Consider the following 23,237-nt stretch of genomic DNA (forward strand, 5'->3'; position numbering starts at 1 on the left):
GCAAAAAGGTGCAAATGTAAACAAACAGATATATCAGAATCTGACTAATTTTGTTAAGATTTTTTAAATCAATGTCAGGCTGTTCTATTAAAGCTATGCAATTTAAGCATGCCTGTGGTAAAAGCTGACTTTTGTGACAGAAGAATAATCTATGTAACTTCCTTCGTTATGCAGAACTGTGATATGAATACAGCACGAGAGCATACTCGTGTGGACACCCTGCAACCTCCTTCCTCAGTGAGGCACTTAAGCACTTAAACATTAATGTTATACATAAGTGAGTACGTTGCAGAGGAGATTTTTCAGCAACAATAATAAAAAAGGTGAATAACTCTTCTGACTCTTTAAATTCTAGCATGCCAAACTTAAATAGTAAACTAAACATTCATGAAAGATTTATCACTTAGGAAATTAGTATCTTCTTATATTTCAGTGAGTGAAACTTCACCAGCGCCCTCTGTTCAGTGACAAGCAGGATGATATTGTGGTGCGCTTCATCTTGAACCACCCGGCCTCCAGACCCTCTCCTGTACACTCAGCACTTGCAGCAGCTCTGTGAAACACCGTGATGGCTAAACAGGACAAGTCAACAGAAGGAAATGGTAACTACAAATATAATTATGCAACTTAAGCACATATTCATATTCTGCATGCAGCTCAACATTGTGAAAATTATGTTTTCTTCTACTTCTTTTTAATATAATATCTTGTTAGCCACAATTCATTATCTTTTGTTCAAAAATGTGTTTTATTTGGAATTGGACTAGTTGTAGCATGGTAGTGTGGTTTTCCACTGATTAGTAAATCAAAAGATTGTGACTACAGTCCTGTTACTTGTTTAACACTTACACGTAGTTTGTAGGAAAGACTAAGAAAACAGGGATATATTGTGGCTTCTGTAAAGTGCACAAAAACAATGCCTCCTTTTCTCACTACTTTCAATATTTATTATGAAATGTCAAACAGTCTTCACAGTAAGATGAACAGTATTTCTATACTAATACTACACTGGAGCTAAGAAATGTTTTTGTAGGATAATAATGCCTAATGGCCTATTCTGGCAATGTGCAAGGCAAGTCTAATATGGGAAGTGCTTCCAGTTCTCATGAGCAGTGCTACTCTTTCTAAAGCAAGGATCTCTATTGTATGCAACAAGCATGATGTTTCTTGTCTTCAGCATGGAAGAAAATTGCCAGGGACATTATTCTTTAGGTCTTGCTAAGTACCAGGGCTGGTACTACTAAACAGGGCTTCCTAGATTTTTAATCCATAATTTTAACACTCAGTAGTAATAAAATATGTTCTACTTCAATAGAAAACATCAGAAGGGACTGCTGAGCATTTTGGCAGAATATAACAGGCAGTTCATTTTAAAAGTTTTTTCTTTCCTTTTATTAAAAATATTTTCTTTCCTTTTATTGTCTGAATTCCTCACATTTTTCCTCACCTCAATTTTTCTTTTCTACAACACCCTTTACTGACCAATTTGATTTTCAAGCATTATATGCTATTGGAATTCATTTTAACACAAGAGAATCACAGAATTTAATGCAACATGGGCAAAATACTTATTGGCTACAAAAAACCAACAAAAAACCAACAAAACCCAAAAACCTAAAACAAACAAACAAACAAAACCAAACCAAAACAAAAAACACACAAAAAAACCCCCAAAACAAAACCCACCAAAAAAACTCCATAAGAAACATTATGAGCATGACCATAGAACATATCAATTTTATAAGCATTCATAATGAACAAATTCTAAGACTTACAAGGTTCTTAGTTACCCATAAATATCTGTGTTTTACTTGAAAATACCTGATTGAATTGACTTTTATTGTGATTCAGTGACTTTATTATTTATTTAAATTATAGAGCATATCCTTCCCATGGCAAGCCAATACTGGACACTTTACCTGGAGAAGATAAAGATTTTTGTTGTTGAATCATGATCATTCCTTTTTCCACTACACTTTTTTCCATGAAAATTTATCTTGTATATATAATTTGCAGTAAAACCTAACAATCTTAATGACAGTTACGTATGCATTTGGAGATGAGACCATGTAAGTAAACTTAGGACTGCATTACGATTTCAGAACATTTGAAAAGCTAGACCTCCATTACAAGTCATTATGAAACACTTCCATAATGTAGTTCTCAATCCACTTCTAACTTAAAAAGTCCAGGGGCTGGACTTATATGGCAGAGAGCTCAGGAACCAATCTGGTTGCAGTTCCTTTACAGGAGGTTTTGTATCACCACTGTTGACAGTCTGGAGGAATATTCTTGCAACAGTTTCAAATAATGCATTTTTGCTTTTTGGTGAAACCATTATTGGTTTGGTGATTCTTTTGGTTTCACAGCATGTCTGCTGCAAGGTCTAAAATAGTAGAAGAAATATCGTTCATTTCGCTGAGTTCATGATTGTGAATTCCCTGTTCCTGGCATCTCATACAGGAAAATAAAACAAAAAAATTTCAGAGTGGATTTTTAAAAAGGAGCAGCTGGAAAGTGCCTGTTACCCACTAAATATAGTAAAAAGAACATGTGGTGAGCTGGTCAGCTCCAGTTATCAACCTTAAAAGAGTTTTCTTCTCATGTAAAAATAAAAAATACGATTGACCTCACATCCACTAAGAGCCCATTTTTAACTTGAATATAAACTCTTTTCTCTGTATTATCACATATTCCTCCCATTTTAACAGCATTATTAGTGAATGACAATGAGCTAAATAAATACCATTTCAGAATTGGAAAAGGCCAGATTGGCATGGTTTGCTGCAGTCAGACTTCTCAGGGTGCACTAAAATCTTTAATAATCAGATACTAATTCTTGCATAAAGACTGCAATGAAAATGGAAAATTGCCCACCACTACTCCATTGCATGATGAAGACCAAATGCAACTGTTGTGTCTTGTTTTGTTGCAGTACTCAATGTGCCCTGCAGGCTTGTCATCTCTCAGCTTTGGATGAGGCAAAGCACTCCAAGGTTAGATTTTTGTAGCACACAGGTAGGAGAACACAGGTGTGTCCACAGAGATGGAGTAAGCTACAGAGGCCTGGAAACATATGCGTGTTTCCCTGAACAGGGTGAAATACTGAGGGGCTTCTGATTGAACTGTCTTCCTCCTCTACCTTGTGTAAGCTTTGTAACAATAATATCAGATTTTAGAACCCTTGCACTAAAATCATGCAATAAACAACTTGTTTATCCCTGAAGGGAGGATTAGCCTAGAAGAAGTCCTGGCCCTCAAACTGAGAGACATCTATCAAACCTTGCCATAAGTACAGCCCAGAAGGAAAGCAGAAAGTGCAATCAGATGATGTACCCTGTGCTAGCTGCAGTGTTAACATGACCTGTGTGAGCTCAGCCTTTGTCCTTTCAGTAGAAAATCAGCAATTTTTTCTTACCAATGGAGAAGAAATGAGCTATTTATGGATATGAATTGAATGGATTTAATTTGCTCCTTGGGTCCCCAGCTGTAGCTTTCTGAAATTGATTTCAAACATTTCAAATATTGTGTGGGCAAATTTTCTTTACTGCAGAGAGGGAAAACTCATTTCCCCAGGGACAATTTCTGGAAACAATTCAGGCATACATGTCTGCAGGGTACAGAACTGTACATTAAGACTAACAAGTCTTCCAAGACCTAGGTGTCCTTATGATATTGAGGCATAAATATTCTACCTATTTGGGTATTTATGATATTGTCAATTTAGATGGGAAAAAGAAGCAATATATTAGCCAGTTTGTGTGTAAATGAATAGTAATTGTTATTTTACTTTATAAATTCATAGCTATTGGTAGTCAGGATAAATTTTTTGAGTTGTGTGATTTTTATGTTTGCCCATTGGAAGTAAAATTTGTGATATTTACTGGGAAAAACAGAGGAAAAATAAAGCATGGTCTGAAATACTGAGTGTTATGATTGCTCTATAAATGTAATTTTTATTTGAGGTTTCTGTGTTTCAAGCTCTCTTCTTTTGTGCCCAAGGTGGGCCAAGGTGTTCTTCTCAAGGTCTGGAGAGGGACGAAGAGGATGAGCTCTCTAGTGCTAAGGTCTCAAATCTTGGATGTTGGAGTCTGCACTAATTCATGTTTCCAACAGACTTTCTGTGATATTTTGAGATATTATTTCTGGTATATTTCACAGATGTTACTTCTAGTGATATTTATTGTTACAGAAGTGTCATGAGATACTGTCATATATTCATGATTAGAAAGAATAATATGGAAATGTATGTAAATATATAGAACTGAGTATTACCTAACACTTCTCTTTTTTGACTAGTGCTTGCCAGGCATTTATTGTCTAATACAATCTTGCATTTCTGACATTTCCTTTTGCTGAACACTTACTTTATGATTTATCTAGGCTAAGGTGTTTCCAGCATGGTCCAGTTCAGAGGAAAACACAGTAATTGCTTACAAGGCTTTGTTGGCAGATGATTCATTTCATTGGTCTGACAATTAAATAAGAACGTAATTAATAAATTTATTTTATAACATATACAAAAAGTCAGATAGCATTTTTTAATATACTTTGCGTTCCACTGAATTTTTTGTAGCACCAAAACACAGAATTGCTTAGCAGCAGTCAGCTTTACATGGTAGTAGTGGGAGCACAGGCATTACAAGAGTGGGCCATGTTCTATGAGTTAGTTTCAAGAACTATTATGAGTTAGTTTCAAGAATTATTATGAGTTAGTTTCAAGAACTATTATCCCACAGTGAGAGATCCATAAAACTATGTCAGTATAGAATAAGTTTTAAAAAATCCAAAGCATGAAATCTGGGCAACAGCTTCTGATAGAAGGCGTACAAACAACTTGGAAAAACAAGGTAAGGGTAAAACAGTTCTTATGATTGCTAAACAGACACCTCATAGAACAAAGACTATGGTGTTATGCATTTTTTTTGCTGCCCTTAGTTTCCTCAGCAGCCAACATGTCAATGTTTGGAGCCCTTTCCTGAGCTATCTGATATTCTGCCTATGTCTGTGACTTGCAAGTTGGTCTGAGCCCATATTCAGGACACCTTCTTTAAGTCTTGTAGTCTTATTTATGGCTATAGTCTAAATAAGCCTTTGAGTAAGAGGATATCTTACTTAGATTACACTATCTCTGCCCTTAATCTAGAAAGACGAGAAAGTTTCCCTTAAACTACTTGGGAAAAAAAATAAGCAAGTGATTGGTTTTCCTGGACTAAAAGGAGTTATACTCTATATGTTCAGATATATGTAATGATACAAATATATTGTCATTAGGACAAGATGATGTATCCTGGGAGGTGTAGCCCTTGAGCTTTTGCTCTGGGTCACTCCAATTCAAGTTAGTTGAGTCAAAGGCTGCTATTAGCCCTATGAATATTAACACTGTGAAGATAAGGGGTTCTATCAATCCTTTTCTGGAAAAAATAGTAATTCTAGACAGTGTTTTGTGACAGTTGTTTTTACAGGAGGATTCACTGAACTTTTGATAAGTGGGATCACATGATCTGTTTAAAAATTCCTGGGAGTAGTATATGAATTTCCCATATGCTGAGGACTTTTTTTCCTGCAACAAATAATTCAATTTAACTTTAACAAAACAAAACATAAAAAACCATTTTGAATCTCTGTAGATGCTAATACAGTGCCTGAGAAATGCACTCATCTGTTTGTCTATGTTGTGGTTTACAGCAGAGCATTTACATTTACTGCATTTAGATATAGTTCCATCATAAGGTTTAATTTGTGTTTAAATATTGTTGAAATGCTTCTCTGGTAATTCATTGAGACAGGCTTTTACACAAGCACCTGAATTGCTGCATTGAGAGTTGCCTAGCCTAATAACTTCCTCTTTGAAAAGTATAATGGGTTCTATGACCTGTAATAGCATAATAACAAGAACAATAATAATAATAATGTTGCACATGGTAATGTTTATTTATCTCTTATTACCCAGCCAACTGTCAACACTGGTCTTTCAATAATAAATGCAAACCAATCAGACACAAAAAGTTATTAATGCAGCTTGTCTGAAATACAAGTTGCCAGGGGTAGCTGCAATGTGGGTGTGGGGTGGGGTGTGGTGTGGGGTGGCTGTGTGGCTTACATGAACCCATGCATAAATGTGGTTCAGCACAGTTCTCAGGAGTGGTAAAGCATTTCCAGTCCCTCTCCTCAGTGATTTTTTTCTCTTCTAATTTCACAACCAAGAACTTTTAGTTCTACCTTGTGCTTTGGCAAAACGCTCTCTACATGGATCTATATCATACCCAAGGACTTGGAAGAGGTCTCTTATTTTGTAGATACACCAGAATGAGAAGGAAACACCTCTAACAGACATTGTATTAACACACTTTCTTTCCATATGAAGTTCAGTTTGGAAATACAGTTTTAAATCTTTGCAGACATAAATTTTCAAGGTGCACTAGTGCTTGCTGGGCATGTCTTTATTACCCGCTTCTAACTGATAATCCCATGTAGTCATTGGTCATGCTTTCTAGGTTTGTTTTATGGCAATATCTATTTCTGTTTGATTTTGGGACTTTTCTTTATTTTTTAAAAAAATTGTTCTTTATCACTCACATGCCTGATAATTCAAATGAAAAAGACCCATAAACATACAGAACTTAATATTCAGATATTCATGTTCACTCATGGCACTGTTTTCAATGCTTCTTTCAAGTAGTCTGAAATCTGTAAATTAACTTAGAATTTTATCTCAAATTTTCAGAGTAGTGAATTTGTTATCCTTATGCTACTAGAATTAAACAGACTCCAGCCTCTATATTCTACCTTGTTTAAGTCTCTGTGTCTCACAACCCCTTGTTATTATGCCAATACGACATCAACTCAAGCTTGGTAGACTTCACTGCTGATGCATGTTTCGAGAAACTTCCATTTGTTTTCTTGTTGTATGGGCTCATCAGGCTGCACTGAGGCCAGTCTCTAACCAATAAAGTGCGTTTCTGGGAGTTTCTGTTTGGCCATAGGAGATTGGCCAAGGCATTTGTTTCAATAAGACATAGTGCCCTACTGTTGCATATGAAGTATCTCCTTAGAGGTGTCTGTCTTCAACTTTGCAAGCTTTCAATAGCAGCACAATGGTTTTTGTCAAAAGAGATCCTGTTACTGCCAGCAGCAGAAGGCACACGTCCAGGCAGAACAAAGGAGCACTTATTATCACATTCCAATGATGATATCGAATGACAATATTTTTTGCACAACCTTAAAAACTGTGGTGCAGATGCTGTGGAAGTGGTAGAAAGTCTTAATTACAATCAGATGTTTTGTGTATGGAAGTTAGACTCAGTTTTAATACGCCAGTTAAATTCTGGTTAATCACAGTTTGCCCGTTACTGCACACAGTGAAACAAGACCCTGGATTCCTTCTTGTTTGCGGCCTGACATATTTTGCTTCTTTTCTTTGACACTAGGTAAAGCCAAGAAGTTGCTCTTCATATTTAGCCACAGCAGTCCCTAAATAAATCAATTTGTGTACACATTTTCAGTGACTTGCTAGTGGCTTAGTAAAAATTTTAAAAGAATCTGGGAAACAAGTGTGAATAATCAATAGAAAGAAAATTTCAGAAATGTTAGAGATGATTGAAAAATGAAAATACTTGCAGTTTCTTGCCAGAAAAATATAGCTATAAAGATCAGCACCTCTCATCTTTCCAGAGGGGAAACTAGACAGGCAACATACAGATTATATAGGAATGGAAAGACTGCTACCTACTTCTGCTATTTCATGGTAATCTCTGTTAGTCTTCCCATTAATTTTCTACTACTATCTATTTCTATAAATACCGTTGATGTGTCTAAAGTTTTTCCACACCTACAAGCTCAAAAATACCTCAAAAGAGCCAATTAGAACCTGGCTCCTCAGGTACTGTTTCCTGAGAAGAAACTTTTCTAGGGAATACCAGTAGCAGTTTCAGAATACTTACCTGTTAAGCAATATGTTCATACCAATGTATTCAAAGAACACACTAATTAGATATTAATTAGATATTATGATGGATATAATACATATGAAAGTATTTTTTAGTTCATTATCTATAAATCCATAATTGCAGTTTCAAAGTGTACCAGACAGATGAAATAGATACTTTTCTGCTTATTGATGGGTAGCACAGACATTGTCTTTTGTTGAACTTATTGAGAACGAAAAATTAAGCAACAGATCTGCCCCAAATCAAACACCTTTCTAAGGAGAAACACTACAGTCTTCTATAAATAGATTATTCCTCTTAAGTCTTCAATATTAAAAACATCTCATGTGATGGAGTGGTAGAACAGAACTTATGTGGTAGAGCATACAGGTGAGCTGGATCAAGTTTTGTCCCTGTGCTTAGAGATTTGGTTGTTGGAACTGAGAGTAGGTCTGCTCTTTCTTCTGGAACTCTACTCTTCAACTGTGCTGCAGGTGTGGAGCTTCATGCCCTCCAGTCAGTCAAATCAGGAAATGTTTCTTTTAGTATTTGTTAATCTCAGACAGTTATTTATCTCTGTCTTGGTTTGGAAAGACCGGTATCTTTCAGGGAAAACTGGAGTATCCCTTGGAGTGGAGAATGTAAAACTCCCTCCCTCCAAATTATTACAATTTTGCAATTAGGAGCTTTCAGGCAAAAATATGGGAATAGGAGTAACAGTTCTTTACTAGGAATATTAAAAATGTAAATGCAGTAATACAAAACAAACAAACAAACAAACAAAAAAACCCAACCAAAAAAACCCCAAAAAACAAATACAACAACAAAAAAAACCCCATAAAAACAAACCAACAAGCAAGCAAACAAACAAAAGTCCTAGAAAACCCTGACAGAGTCAGAGATACGATCTGGCCCTCTGTCGGCCAGGGTGTTGGAAGCAGTCCAAATAAATCCTCCTGAAGTGACAGATGTGGTTCTGTGGAGTAAAGATGATCCTGTAGTGGTGGTGAGATGAGTCTGGTCTTCCCCTGAGAATCTCGTGGAAAAGAGGAGTGATCTGGGGTTCCTGTGTCCCCATTTTTATCTGGGTAGGGAATGGTTGGCTCCTCCCCACTGGGTGGTGCTTCTCACAATGGGATGATGTAATGTGTCATGTCACACAATGGCCCATTAGCAGAAGATATCCCCCAGAGGGGGAGACCAAGTTGATGAAAGAGATAAGAAGCACTGCCCCAGATGGTCTATTATCAGAAGGCATCCACCCTCTTCCCCCCAAGAGATAAAGAACAATATCTCCCAAAGGTTTTCAACAGATGAATATAGAATACACATTTTTTGGTTATATTTTTCAACCCAGACAATCTCTCATGTTTAAGAAAATCTCAAATTGTCTGAGAAACATTTTCATCCTTGTTCTCCAAATTTTAGGGTATTTTTAGCATCTTCATTTCCTATATATTGCTTCCATAAGAAAGAATTCTTCCCAGTGTGCCTTTGAAGTTTTGAGTGCTGAAGGAAAAGTGTAACTGTTTTCTCTGCCTTCATCTTACCTCTTGAAATCTTTTTGCCATGTTCCAAAAGGCTGGATTCATAAAACATAAAGAAGCACAAAACAGTAATTGCCAAGAATTTCTTGAAACCTCTTGAATTCCTAATGATTGATCAACCCTTCACATGCAGTGGCTTTTTTTTTTTTTTTTTTCACTTAACAGATGGCAGTGATGACAATGAAAAAGGCAGTGCAGTGGAGAATGAAGAAACTGCCAAAGGAACAGGTCAGTAATGTGGATTACTTTGAGGCCAGGAGATATTTTCTGATTATTAGTAAGAATGAAGGAGGAGGAAAGGTCTTCCTCGTGTACCTTCTAACATGTATCCTCCTCTCATGTGTTTTTATGTTTTTTAATCAATCACAGATAAAGGGAGGAAGAGAGCAACACCAAGAACCAGAAGGGCACATGCCAGAGGGAGAGACAGGCATGGTGATGAGGAGGATGAGGATGATGAATGTGGGACTAGGAGAGCTGGGCATCGCAGGCACAGAAACCATAGACGAGGACGAGCAGCTGGAAATGAGGCCAGTGATTCTGATATGGAACCTGAAAAAGCCAGGAAGAATCAGGCAAATCAGAAATCCAAGGAAGATGATGAAGAAGAGGAAGATGAGAAAGGGGGTAAAAGTGGGAAAAGTAAAAATGAGAAGAAAGGGGACAAAAAGCCTGATAAAAAAGGGAAAAAAGAGAAGGCCAACAAGAAGAAAAAAGACAAAAAGAAATCAGAATCAGGGTAATTATGGGGGTTTTTTCCTATGTAAAAAAACATAGTTATCTTACATAAAACCTGTTTTCACTTATAGCTGTGAAATACCAACAGTCAATATGATTCCCTTATTTGTGACAAATTAAAACTGGACAGATACTCTTTATTCTGCAATGAGGAAAGATAGCTGAGTGACATGAAAACTTTCCAGAAAGTCATACCTAGTCATATTCCAAGTTTATAAGCTGTTTCCTAGAGAAAGGGAAAATGACAGAGGAGAATAGAAAGTGGCAGAGGGAGGTGATAACAGGTGAGATCTGCCCCTCTTTTTGCTTTCTGCAAAACTAAAATGCCCCAAACCTCAAGCTGATAACCCTCAAAAAAAAACCTGGTTTACTTCCAGTATAGAACTAAAATCTCAGTCCTTCTCAGAAGATCATCTTCTTGTTTCTCAGCCACTTTTGAGCCAGCTTTTTAAGATAATTGCCAAAATTTCAAGAACCTAGAACCAAAAACTGGAATGGGATTTTCCAATCTGCCTCCCACTCACTTCCTCTGAGATGTCACTTTTCAACTTTCCAAAGTATATAATGCAACCTTGGATCTTTAGAAGACTCCAGTGACAGGGAGCACTGAAACATTTCTATTTCTCTGTCATCCTAGCATTCCCTTGCTCCTTGTCCCATCTTGTGCTTTTGAAAGGAAGCAACCCATGGGAACAATGTATAAGGGAACAAAGCGAGCTAGGCACACTTATCTCAGTGGAAAGGGAGAGAAACTCCTATTTCTCATTCAGCACTGGTTACAGCTGTTTTTGTTCCCAGAGGCATCACTGGAGAGCACAACAGGACTAAAAGGAATAAAAGAGATACAGTGAGATCTGCTGTTGTATTAATTTTCCTGCGATCCCATGTCTATACATGTTCATTTCCCTTCCCAATGAGAAAGAGAATGCCTAAAATATTTCTTTCTGCTGGCTCTTTGCTGTGGTGACAATTATACTCCTGTGTGCAGTACAGTTTCCTGTACTCACAGGGGAACAGTCCTGACTGTGTAAACTTATGTTCCTTTGCTTATTTTTGTCTTCATTGTAAATATTTACTCAGTGTAATTTTGAAAGGCCACTGAAAAAAGAAAAGTGAACAAGGGTGCAATGTTTTTCATTGTCTTCCAAAGTTCTTAATATCAAAATACATAATTTTGGGCTAAATAACTTGAACAAGAACAAGATTTTGGCTAGCTGGAACAAGATTTTGTCCTTAAAATATTAAGCCCAAAAACATTTGAGGAGAAATTGAGGTCTATCTCAAAGATATCTCAAGAATATTTTATTTTTAGACATACAGGAGCTGCTGAAAATATTACAGAATAATAAGAATATTTTAAAATATTTTCAAAAGAAAAAACAAAATAATTTAAGAATGAAGGATAGCAGGCTGGTGATCAGTTTGGCTGTGATTGAAATAAAGGGTTTGCAAAGTTTCAAAATGGAAAATAGGGTTGGCAGTATAGAAATATAGCCTGTCCAGCAAGTCCATGAGGACTTATCACAACAGATGTTCTCTACTGTTTAAACATAGACCTTAATGATGCAGTTTTTTAGTTGCCAAGGTGTTTCAGCATGAATATCATGAAAAGAGCAAAATCAGATGCTGAGAAAGAAGACACAAAAAAATTTTCCCTGAATGAAAAGTGAAACTATTTGACAGAGAGATAATATTGTATTTACCGCTGTCATTGTGGCTTCTTCCAAACTCTAGTAACATTGCCCATTTTGGTGAGGTCACAGTACAAGTCAGTAGAATTTGCTGCAGTTGCCCTCTTCCCCCTCTGTACTTTTCATTTAAATCAGGAAAATCTCTTCATGCACTACCTATTCTACATAAAGGACATAAGGGAATCCTAGAAGAACTCTGCAGAGATTTTCTAGTTTAGTTGTTTTGTTTTTTTCAAAACTTAAATATTCCACTCTTGGTTAATTTGTGGTAGTGAGTTCTTTCTGAGTGAATTTTAAGTTTTCTGTTCTTAGATGTTAATCGTTGTTGATGAGGCTGATTGTTACCTGTTATTGAGGGTGGGAGAAGGGCCTATGATACACTGCTCATAATCATCAACACCAAAACATCAATGACAAATTGATCCTTTAGTCTCACTGTGGTGGTCTGAGATGTTCCTGGGTTACAAAACGGTTTAGTTCTTTAATGCCTTGTTTCACTTTCTCTGTTTGATTTTGGAAACTGTGCAGTCACATGAGAAAAAAAATTAGGAAGGGGATAATATTCTTCCTACTGTATAGCTCTATCTGTGAGTAAATAAATGGACTTTTATTAGGTTTGAGCTTAAAATTTCTGTGAAAGCCTGGAGGTACATGGAAGATTAAGACACTATCTTTTATTTCTACCGGAATAGCATTGACTGACAGGCAATGATATGGGGATCATCTGTATAAATAGAATTTACACAAAAAAATAGAAAAAAAGATTTCCAGTTTAGTCAAATTTATTTAATTGCCATGCTATATTCTCAAAGTCATACCAGTCTTATACTGTAGCATCCTAGCTCAAAGGAAATGTTTTCATCATTTTTAATGCTATACACAGAAATAATGAGGAAAGTAGATTGCATCTATAAAGAGGAGATGAAGCTAAAACCAAAGTAGAGATGTATGATGAAGTCATAAAACCACACTAGAGATGAATAGAATGAAGAAGATCATTATGTGTGTAACTTGAAGAAGCACTTCATTAAAGAGCTCTACTGACTTAGATATCTATTGAGTTGGAGCCAAGGAGGATGGGGGCTTGATGTCAACATATTTATTGACACTTGATGCTTTATGTCAGCCTGTAGGTCACAATGAACCCTTCTGGCCCTCAAATGTGTGAATAAAAACCGTTTATGAACGGCTAAGACTTTTGGTTGCAGAAGACAGAACTTTGATTTCCTGACTTGAATAACATGGTGTTTCACCACTTGAGCTACCTGACTGCATAATGTAAACACACTAGAAAATACTGATATGTTAAAGAAACACTGAAATTCAGAGTTTTTATTGTTTTTCTGGTTACAAAGGAAAGTGAAGAATGGAAGATGAGACATGTTTGTAAAGACAAACAAAGCAGTAGTTGGCAAAGGGCACAAAGCCCATGTTATCCCAACTTGACCTCATGTGTTCTCTTAGGCTTCCTTTTCTCGGTAAGCTCACTGCATTAGCACAAAGTCCTCATATTTCCCACCCTCTCACTTCAGCATTGTAAAACAGCCAATTCCAGGTTTGAATAACCCAAAAATCTTTAATCAAAAGAAATATTTAATATCAGGCACATCACTCTGCTTTGTAAAATGCAAAGCAACTGGTTGTAACTTAAGATTCTGAGCTCTCTCAAATCAGACTCTTTTAATCCTCTGTTCCTCATGACTCTCTTTGCATTCTCCCTCAAAATTTTATGCACAAATAAAATTTGTTATCTTTTATACTTTCAAGTTCATTTTTCATACTGTTCTCAACTTGCTCTTCACAATACTGGTATGACAATAAATAGATGTGGTGTTCAGTAGCAGTTTTTCTGTATGTAGTTTTAAGTTTTCTATGATACAGTTTTTTGTGATGTGAAGCCCAAAATGGTAAGACTGATGGGTACAACTTTCTAAGGTGACAGTCTATTCAGTATGGGCCACAATGATGCTCCGAGGGTTGGAGCACATCTCCTACAGGCTGAAAGAATTGGAATTGTTCAGCCTAGAGAAGAGGAGGTTTGGGGAACATACTTCTGTGGCCTTCTAGTGCCTTAAGGCAGCTTATGAAAAGGAGAGAGAAAGACTGTTTACATGGTCAGACATTGACAGAACAAGGGACAAAGGTTTTAAACTGAAAGAGAGTATGTTTGGATTAGATGTTAGGAAGAAATTCTTCACTCAGCATATGGAGTGTCACAGGATCAAGTTGTTCAGAGAAGCTGTGGATGTCCCACAGCTGGAAGTGTTCAAGGCCAGGCTGCATGGGGTCCTAAGCAGCCTGATCTACAGAATGGCATACTTGCATGTGGCAGAGAGGGTTGGAGAGAGATGATTTTTGAGGTCCCTTCCAACCCAAACCATCCTATGATTCTATGGCTCAATGATAGTAGATAGCATTTTAACCTTTTGTAGCAGGGTGATCCACACCTATGGGAGCCTCTTTCTTTCCTTTGCTAATTTCTGTGTGTCTGAAAGTTTTCAGCTCATCCCCTAATCTTTTACTACAAGTAAGTAAAATTTATGAAGACTATAGGTAGATGACCAGTAAGAAATTTGCATTTTTCTGTTTTTCAAAAAGTATTTTGCTCTTATTTTATTTGTTTGTTTTGAATCCCATAAATATTCTTGCTGGTAAACTCTTGTGTCATTTATATACTTTAGATCTCTAAAAAGACTTGTGTTATCTGTTTTGGTAGAAGAACAGTTTTATAGTTTTTAAATTATTCAGGAGATAGGACCTATGTGTTAGGTAATGAATCATTTAGCTCTCACATAAGATTTGGGATATCAGACTCTCAGCAAGGTGAAGTATGAGCAAAAGAGTCTGAAAACTACTTGCTTGATAAAGTCAGAATGATTTTTTCTCCAATGAAGCCAAGAAAACCCTTTAAAAAACCACAAACCCCCTGCAATGCAGTTTCAAACATTCAGAATGCAAACACAAAAGCAAGCAAATCAGCAAAGGAAGCTAAAGAATGCACAACAAGAACAGATAGAAATGCATCAAACTGCTATCACCAAGAGGTCACTTAGTGGTAGTTGTCACTGTCAGCTTTTTATGGCAGAGAGTCAGAGTATATTGATTTCCTTTCTATCATTTTCCTGTTCACTGACATAAAAGGAGAAAGCACTTGTTGCTAATGAATTGCTACATGCCATTATATGAGATGCAAGATTGCTCACAGAAAAGGATATCTATGCAGATTTTAGGAAAGTGAGTATTGTTTTCAGCAATTATTTGCAAAGATACTGCAAACTGATGTATGGATAACAAGTTCAGATTACAGACACAAGATACCTGGAGATGCCATTACAATTATACCTCCTTTTCTGGAGTGTTTGCTGCAGTCTCGTGGTCTTGCTGCAATGTGGCTTTGAATTTTTCCCATCTATGAAATATTATGCCTTGGTAAGTGCATGGGCTGTGATTTGGTGTGTAAATTTGTCTTAGCTGAGGCTATGGTCTCTCTTCTCTCTACTGTGACACACTAAGGTGAAGGAGTTTGCTTTTATGTCTGCAGTTATAGCATCCTCAGCTGGGCATTGTGAGTTTGGGTTGGGCTCTTCAGAGGCTGATTACAGCAGCAGAAACAAGAACTGACTGTCAGATTTTACCCCGAGTGCTGGTCACTGTCCCTGTGATTTTGAAGGTATAGTGCTTGTTTGCCTGCAGCTCTGCATTTTGTGTGGAGGCTTTGCCTTTCATACTAAAATTAGTGACAAGTCTAAATGAAGTGTTTTCTCCCTTCTGTGAAAATGAAGGCACTTATCTAGTCTAAAATTTAACAGAAATTAATACAAAGTACATTTTTCTGTGAAAATTTCTTTCCTATCTGAGTTTGGTGATGTTTTTGTTCCTGCTTTTGTTTGAAGCTCTGATTCTGAATCTGAGGAGGAGCCAATTACAGAGGAGGAGTTGGCCAAGCTGAAAGAAGAGGTAGAAGAAAAAAAGAAACTCATTGCCACGCTACGAAACAAGCCATGGAAGATGAAAAAGAAGTTGTCTGTCCTGAAGTATGGTTTGATTTCCATAATGAATATCTGCTGTCCTGCTTTGCACTGCTCTTCTGAATTTTCGCTTTAGTTCTGCACCTAATCACAAATTAAATTCAAAAATTCTAGAGGTAGATAGACCTCTAATCTCTTTTCCCCATCAGGTATTCTCACAATAAGCGGAGGTAAATGGTGTTGCAGATCAGTGTTTTCTTGTCCTAGTAGAGCTCAAATCAAACATGGAAAGCTAACATATTTTTTGTTTTGGAATTTCCATTACAACCCAGTGCAAAATTTTTTCCTTTTCTTCAGTTAGGTTGATGCTGATAAATTCTCCCATTGGTGAGAGAAATGTCTCAGTAATATCTCTCAGAAAAATTATGGAATTGCAGAATTACCTCAAGATTGCTAGAGTGAGAGGATTTTTCTCCCTAGTCTGACTTTTAGGGAAAAAAAATGAACTTATGAAAAAGCAAACTCTTTGAAGTAGAACTTGTACTTTCATGCATTTTTATTTATGCTACATAGAAAACTGTATTTTGCCCTAGCAAACTTGTTGCTTTTACTGGGAAGCTAAAAATTAGGTATTCATTTTCATTTAAATTTCCACCCAGCACAGTAACTGGGTAAATAGAGAGAACTTTATTCTTCTGACAAAACTACTATGCTCCCCTGTTTTAGGAAACTTATTCAGTGTGGCAACACAAGACACCAACAAAACATATCTAGCAGAGAAAGGATGGTCTGTCCTCCAGAGAGTTTTTAATGTGAACAGAAAACACAGATACAAAATATGGTGTGGAAAGTCTATACATTTGTCCTTTTAGAAGGTAAGGTAATTTTGGAAAGGGTAAACTAACAAAGAGGTAATGGAAAAAATCAAAGTAGGTAAGAAGGAACAGTATCTAGGAAACATAGAGTTTCCTAGAGAAACATCATGAAGGTGAGAGAAATTTTGCGGACTATAAATGAGCAGATTAAATTTTGGATAGTCTACAGCTGAAAGATCCCAACGTATATAAACTCAACATTTGTTTGTAGTCTTCCTATGGAGAAAGTTCTATTTTTACAGCCATTCTTCTATCTGATAATTCCTAGCAATTCCAAGGAAACTTCATGACTTGCTATGTCTCTTAGACTATTTTCCATTATTACTTTTTCATGCGGGCAGTGATGATACTGCAATATGTAGCTAAAGGATGATCAAGAAACACTTCTGGGCCTTGGGATATCTGGTAAGGAAAGCTGGCACAGAGGTTATTTTTTCCTCTGTATCACTTGTGGGCAGTGATATTGGAAGAAACAGATGCACCCAGTCTATTAATACAATAATGCACAGCAAAAAATCCTCCTAGGAACTATGCTAATGATCTTGGAAGATGGGGAGGTGCTTTGAGACAATAAGCACATCTTCACCAGAGGAAAACACTGCCTGAAGAAACCTTCCGTGATGAAGTTACTACATTAGTGGACAAAAAAAGCGCTGTGGATGTCATTTAGCTGGACTTCTGTAAGGTCTTTGACATGCTACCGCAGAAAATCCTTCTCTTCAAATTGTAAAGATATGGATTAAGTGGGTGGACTGTATGGTTGTTAAAAAATTGTCTGAATGGTTGCACCCAGGGAGTTGGTGGTCAGTGGGTCAATGTCTGTTTGGACATCACTGAAAAATGGTGTCATTCAGGGATTCACACCCTGACCAGTGCAATTTAATGTCTTCATCAATGACTTAGAGAGAGGGATTGTGTGCACCCTCAGAAAATTCGCAGATGACAGCAAGATGAGTGGTGCAGTTGACACACCTGAAGGACAGGACACCATCCAGAGGGACCTAGAAGCTCAAGAAGTGGGCAACTGGGAATCTCACTAGGTTTAACTTAACTAACCAAGTGCTCCAACTTTTTGGGGGCAACTCACATCATCAATATAGGGTGGGGGAGGAACAGAAGGAGAGCAGCCCCTTGGAAGACTTGGGGGTGCTGGTGGATGGAAAGTCAAAGAAAAGCCTACAATGTGAGTTAGCAGCCCAGAAAACGAAATGTGTCCTGGACTTCATCAAAATCAGTGTAGCCAGCAGGATGAGGGAAGGGATTCTGCTTCTCTAAACCACTCTAGTGAGACCCCAGCTGGAGTGCTGTGTCCAGATTTGGGGTCCTCAGTACATGAAAGGCATGAACATGCTCAAGCAGGTCCAGAGGAGGGCCACAGAAATGGTCAGAAGACTGGAACAGCTTTCCTATAGAGACAGGCTATGAGAGTTGGATTGTTTAGCCTGGAGAAGGCTCAGGAGACACCTTACAGCAGCCTTTCCATACTGAAAGGGGGCTCTTAGGGAAAACATGAACAGATTTTTACAAGAGGATGTGGTAATTGGACAAGTAGTAATAAAATCTTAAAGTGAAACAGTAATAAAAACTTTAAGAATTTAGATTGAGACTATATATAGGGAAGATATAGCCTGTGGTGAAGATAGAGCGACACTGGATGGAGCTGCCCAGAGAAGTTGTGGATGCCCCATTCTGGGAAGTGTCCAAGGACAAGCTGGATGGAGCTGTACTCAACCTGACCTAGTAGGAGGTGTCCCTGCTCATGGCAGAGGGTCTGGAAATAAGTGATCTATAAGGTTCTTTCCAGCCTAAACCATTTAAGGCTTTTCAGGTCCTAAGACACACATACCAAAATACAGTTACCGAGTGTTTTCTAGAGCCCTGTTTTTGTAATTGTTTCTTTGGAGCCTAAGTTCAACTGAGTTGCAAGACAAGACCAGGAGTTTTTATGTTATTTAAAGTAAAAAAAAAATTGTATAAATGGGCACTCTATTATGATTACAGTTACAATAGTATCAGCATATTTTAAAGTATCTGTGTTCCATATTTTAGTAAGTCCTTTAAGATTTATAACAGAACCACTAGTCTGACATATTGGCATTATAAACATTGTTCTTGTACATATGAAAATGGATACATGCTGGCTGTAAGAGCCTTAAACTTTTAAATCAACAATGTGACTTTTGAATAACCTTGTGTTAGCATTTCAGGGTCTTGAATTGCCCTATCCTTTGTCTTCCAGCTTTCACAATTGAGAGATACTTCACTGGAGGTTTCTTCTCAGCATTATGATAAATGCTGATAAATGTCACATAATCATATAATCCAACCCTCACTTCCATGTTTGTTTTATACTAGTGTCTTTTATTAAAGGTGCTACCCAGTAATACTCCTATATGTGACAAAAGAGGACCTATACATGACAAAAGATCAACAGCCCCCCTTTTTTTTCTTTACATTATTTTGAATGGTTAATATTTGCATCAATTAGGACTTTTCGTTTTAAATATTTTATTAAAAAAATAAGTGTAGTCAGAACAAACAATTTTTGGGGCAAGATTTAATTTCCACTAAAATTTGTGATTTTTTAAACAACAAGACATTTTAAATAATTGAAAATTTTAAAAAGTATTTTCAAAGGAACATTTTTGAATGCCTTAAACTGTATAGGGTGGGAAAGATGATTTATACTTAACTCTAGTGATTCCTTTGTAAAATGGTAAATATTTTTTTCATTCTTTGCAAAATGCATGAATGAACAATAATTTTAGAACACAGATGTAGAACTAGTTACTCTGTAGAAAATTCCTTCTGTCAAAACATGGCTGAGAGCTCATTGTGGAAATGGCATGCTTAACAGAACTACAGTGGCAATTTAGATCAATGCTAACTTCTAATTTACATCCCTGTGTCTAAAAAGATGCATTTCAAATAGCCCGTGATTATTCTCTGAAGAACCCTGACTTGATGAGGACACTGCTCTGATAAAGTGTCCCTCTGCAGTTTGAAGTTGAACTGTGTCAATATTGCCAGACTCTAAGCCCACCTTGAGACATCATGGTCAGATCTTCACAGGTCTGAAGATATGAAAAAAGAGAGGAAGAATACATGGAGAGGGCTGAAAAGATATTACGACAGTGTCCCCACTCTCCTAGGTCCAAAGCAATAGACTTGTTAGGTTGTGACCTGGGGACACACTGATCTGTGCTACTGAGTATATGACTGTGCCTGGAGTCCAGACCTTTTCTCATTTCCAATACAAATATTCTCCTTCAGAAGAGTTTTCTTGTTCTAGTTATTTTCCCTCTACTGATTGACATGGTTTGTGTATTGCTTTGCCTTTTCTATGAAAGATGAGAACTTGTGATATTTCTTCTGGTCACTACCTACTCAGGTCAGCAAAGTTGCCAGAAGAGCCACCAGGTGATAATGACCATCAATTATTACTTGCAAGACTGAGATTTAAAGAGGGGGTAAATCAATTGATTGATTGATTGATTGATTGACAGAGCCACTTGGGAGCCAGTGCTGAAGGGCAAAGTAGTCCAGGAAGGCTGGATATGCTTTAAAAAGGAAATTGTTAAATATTCAGGAGCAGGCTGTCCCCATGTGCAGGAAGAAAAGTCATTAGGGAAAAAGGCCAGCCTGTTTAAACAGAGATGTTGGGTTTGATCTCATGAAAAAAGAGAATCTATTTTTTCTGGAAGGACAGACAGGTAACTTGGGAGGGCTACCAGGATGTTGCAAGTTCATGCAGGGAGAAGATTAGAGTGGCCCAAGCCCTGCTAGAACCTGATTGGCCTTTAATTTTAGAGACAGTAAGAAGTATCTATAAATAACATTTTCAGTAAGTGCAGGGTCAGAGAATTGCCACTGTTAGGGTGGTCATGCATTGGAACAGGATGCACCAGAGAGGTGGTGGAGTCACCATCCCTGGAACTATTCAAGAGGCATCGCAATCTCGTATTCAGTAATGTGGTTTAGTGGCTTTGTTGCTGGGTTAGTGGATTTTTAGTGCTGGCTTGATGGTTTCCTGTAAGGTCTCTTAAAGGTCTCTCCCAATCTTGACCATTCTATGATTCTATGATTTTGTACCTTTTGAACAAGGTACAAAAGAAATAAAACTATTGAGCCAGAATTTCAGGTGTTGCAAACTGGAAAACCTTCAGGGAAATCTATCCCAGTCTAAGTCTGAGGGTCAGAATTTGGGAACTGCATCCCGGTTTGTGCATTTTTCTTCCTGAGTTTTGCACCAATATGAAGAAAAGGGAAGGGTTTAAATGCTGTTCATTTAATGTGTTTAAATGTGTTTGCATCTGGTATACTCATCTCCCTTCCCTTCCCCTGCTCATAGAACTTCAGATAGACAAAATTTTGTGCTGTAAAACAAAAAGTCCATTAGTAAGTGGTAGTTTATATCCAACACCAATGGTTATTATGTTACCATAAAATTGGAGAATTGAGCACAAGAATCCAGAGACGTACCAGCTGTGTACTCTAGAGTTATGTGTTCTCTAAAGAAATGTGAGAACTTCTTTTTCCCCTAGGAAAATCAGAGCAGTGCAGAATCTGTTCTTCACTTAAAATTATAGAATGGTTTGGGTTGGAAGGGTCCTTAAAATAAAATTTATTCCAATGCATTTATTCCCTTCTTACCATTGGAAAGGACACCTTTCACTAGACCAAGTTGCTCAGAGCCCTATCCAGCCTGGCCTCAAACACTTCCAGGGACAGTGCATCCACTACTTCTCTGAACAACCTATGTCAGCACTACACCACCTTCACAGTAAAGAATTTCTTCCTAATATCTAATTCAAATTATTCTATCTCAGTTGGAAGCCATTCCCCCACACCTTGTCACTGTATCCTCTAGTAAGAAGTCCCTCCCATTTCTTGCAGGTCTTCTTCAGGTACTGCAAGGCTGTAACTAGGTCACCTTAAAACTTTTTCATTTCCAGGCTGAGCTAACCCATTTTTTTCAGGCTTTCCCCATAGGAGGCTGGCTGCATCTTCCTAACCAAGTTATGCTAAGAGCAACTTGGTGGTTCTTCTTTGGGCTATCTCTAACAGGTTGATGTACTTCCCTTTTCCACTGATGTGGTCACTCCATCATAGCAGATCACATGCTACGGACAGAATACATTATGGTGATTTTTCAGTATTTTTGTAGCATAATTAATTTCATTACAGGACTTAGACTGCCCATCAAGACAAATGAATTGAAATAAGATATTTTACAAGCATACAAACCTAAAGATGTATAAGGTGCACGTGTGAGATGGTGGAAATTTCTCATCCTTTGTTGCAGTCTTTGTACTCCCATCAATCAGTCTTTCATCTCTCTTACTGTGACATACTGACAGTCCTGGAGGCCAGGCTGGTTGTCTTGGAGGCCAGGTGGGTATTAAATAACACTATAATTTGCCCGCTATTATTACTGAACTGCTTTTCAGGCGAGCTTTTCAGGTGCCTGACTATATTTGTTTTGAAGTCTGTTTTCAGCCAATCTTGTAAGACTTACAAAAGCCCTGGATGTTCAGTATTTCTTTTTATTCAGCTTGTAGTTCTTAGAGTCTGAAACATTCCTGAACAGTTACTGAAAAATGTGATCAACCTACTCAAATTGTATTCATTAGCAACAAGCTCTAAGAGCTGTAATGCATCCTCTCTCCAGCACAGAAGTGCCTGAGGTACCATACACCTAGCACTTTGGAAGCTGTAACTCCACACCTCATATTAATAATTAACTCAGGCTTCTCTGGGACAATAATGCCTGGCCCCCTGAAACATTTATTAGTTCTAGCATCTGTAATTCAATTAGTAAGCTTTCTCTAAACCTTCTTTAAATTCACAGTTAGCTAGTGGGGTACACTTTGGCGTATCTTGTGATACAGATAATTTACCTCTAACACATGATACCAGTGATTACAAAGCTTGATTTTGTTAGTCTGCATTCTTTTTGACACATCCTCGTGTTTGTGAAGTCTCATTACTTCCAAGTGGGCATGAATATGTACTTTTGGTTTTTTGTTGTGGTTTCTAAAGTGTTTCTAAGACTTGCGCATTCTTCTTGTTACCACATTTTATTTATAGCACAAAAGAAATGAAGGAAAGACAAAGTTTGACACAAGTCCCCAGAGTTGTACAAATAGAGATCTTTCATTTAGATAGTTTAGACATCAAGGTAGAGACTTTAATTTAGTAAGCTGTTAAACGATACTTAACAAGAACCTGTGTCACAGATATGGAAAGGACATGACAAGCCTGGTTCCTGACGGAATAGTGCCAAGTTGATGCTGAACTTTTAAGGCCAGGAGGTTTAAGTAACTTACAAACCACAGAGGTCAGAAGTAAGTAGTCAGTGGAGTAATTACTCAGTGGACTAATCTGCTGCAGAGCTGGTGTGGGAAGGAAAGCTGAGAAGAGAATGAATACATATGCTGTTCGATGGCTCCAGCATCACAACCAATATGAAAATATTATTTAGAATGTT

General features: G+C 37.4%; 1 protein-coding gene across 1 annotated transcript in view; it reads left to right on the plus strand.

Moving 5' to 3' along the window:
• Window positions 1-302: 302 nt before the first annotated feature.
• Window positions 303-23,237, plus strand: part of TMC1 (transmembrane channel like 1) — a 56,761-nt gene continuing 33,826 nt past the window's right edge. Inside the window, exons 1-4 of the mRNA XM_063423538.1 lie at window positions 303-602; window positions 9,641-9,703; window positions 9,845-10,214; window positions 15,798-15,938. Coding sequence (XP_063279608.1) covers window positions 569-602; window positions 9,641-9,703; window positions 9,845-10,214; window positions 15,798-15,938 — 608 coding nt within the window. The 5' untranslated portion in view covers window positions 303-568. The remainder of the gene's footprint in view (window positions 603-9,640; window positions 9,704-9,844; window positions 10,215-15,797; window positions 15,939-23,237) is intronic.

The sequence above is a fragment of the Prinia subflava genome, chromosome Z (genome assembly GCF_021018805.1).
Source record: "Prinia subflava isolate CZ2003 ecotype Zambia chromosome Z, Cam_Psub_1.2, whole genome shotgun sequence".
NCBI classification, from domain to species: domain Eukaryota; kingdom Metazoa; phylum Chordata; class Aves; order Passeriformes; family Cisticolidae; genus Prinia; species Prinia subflava.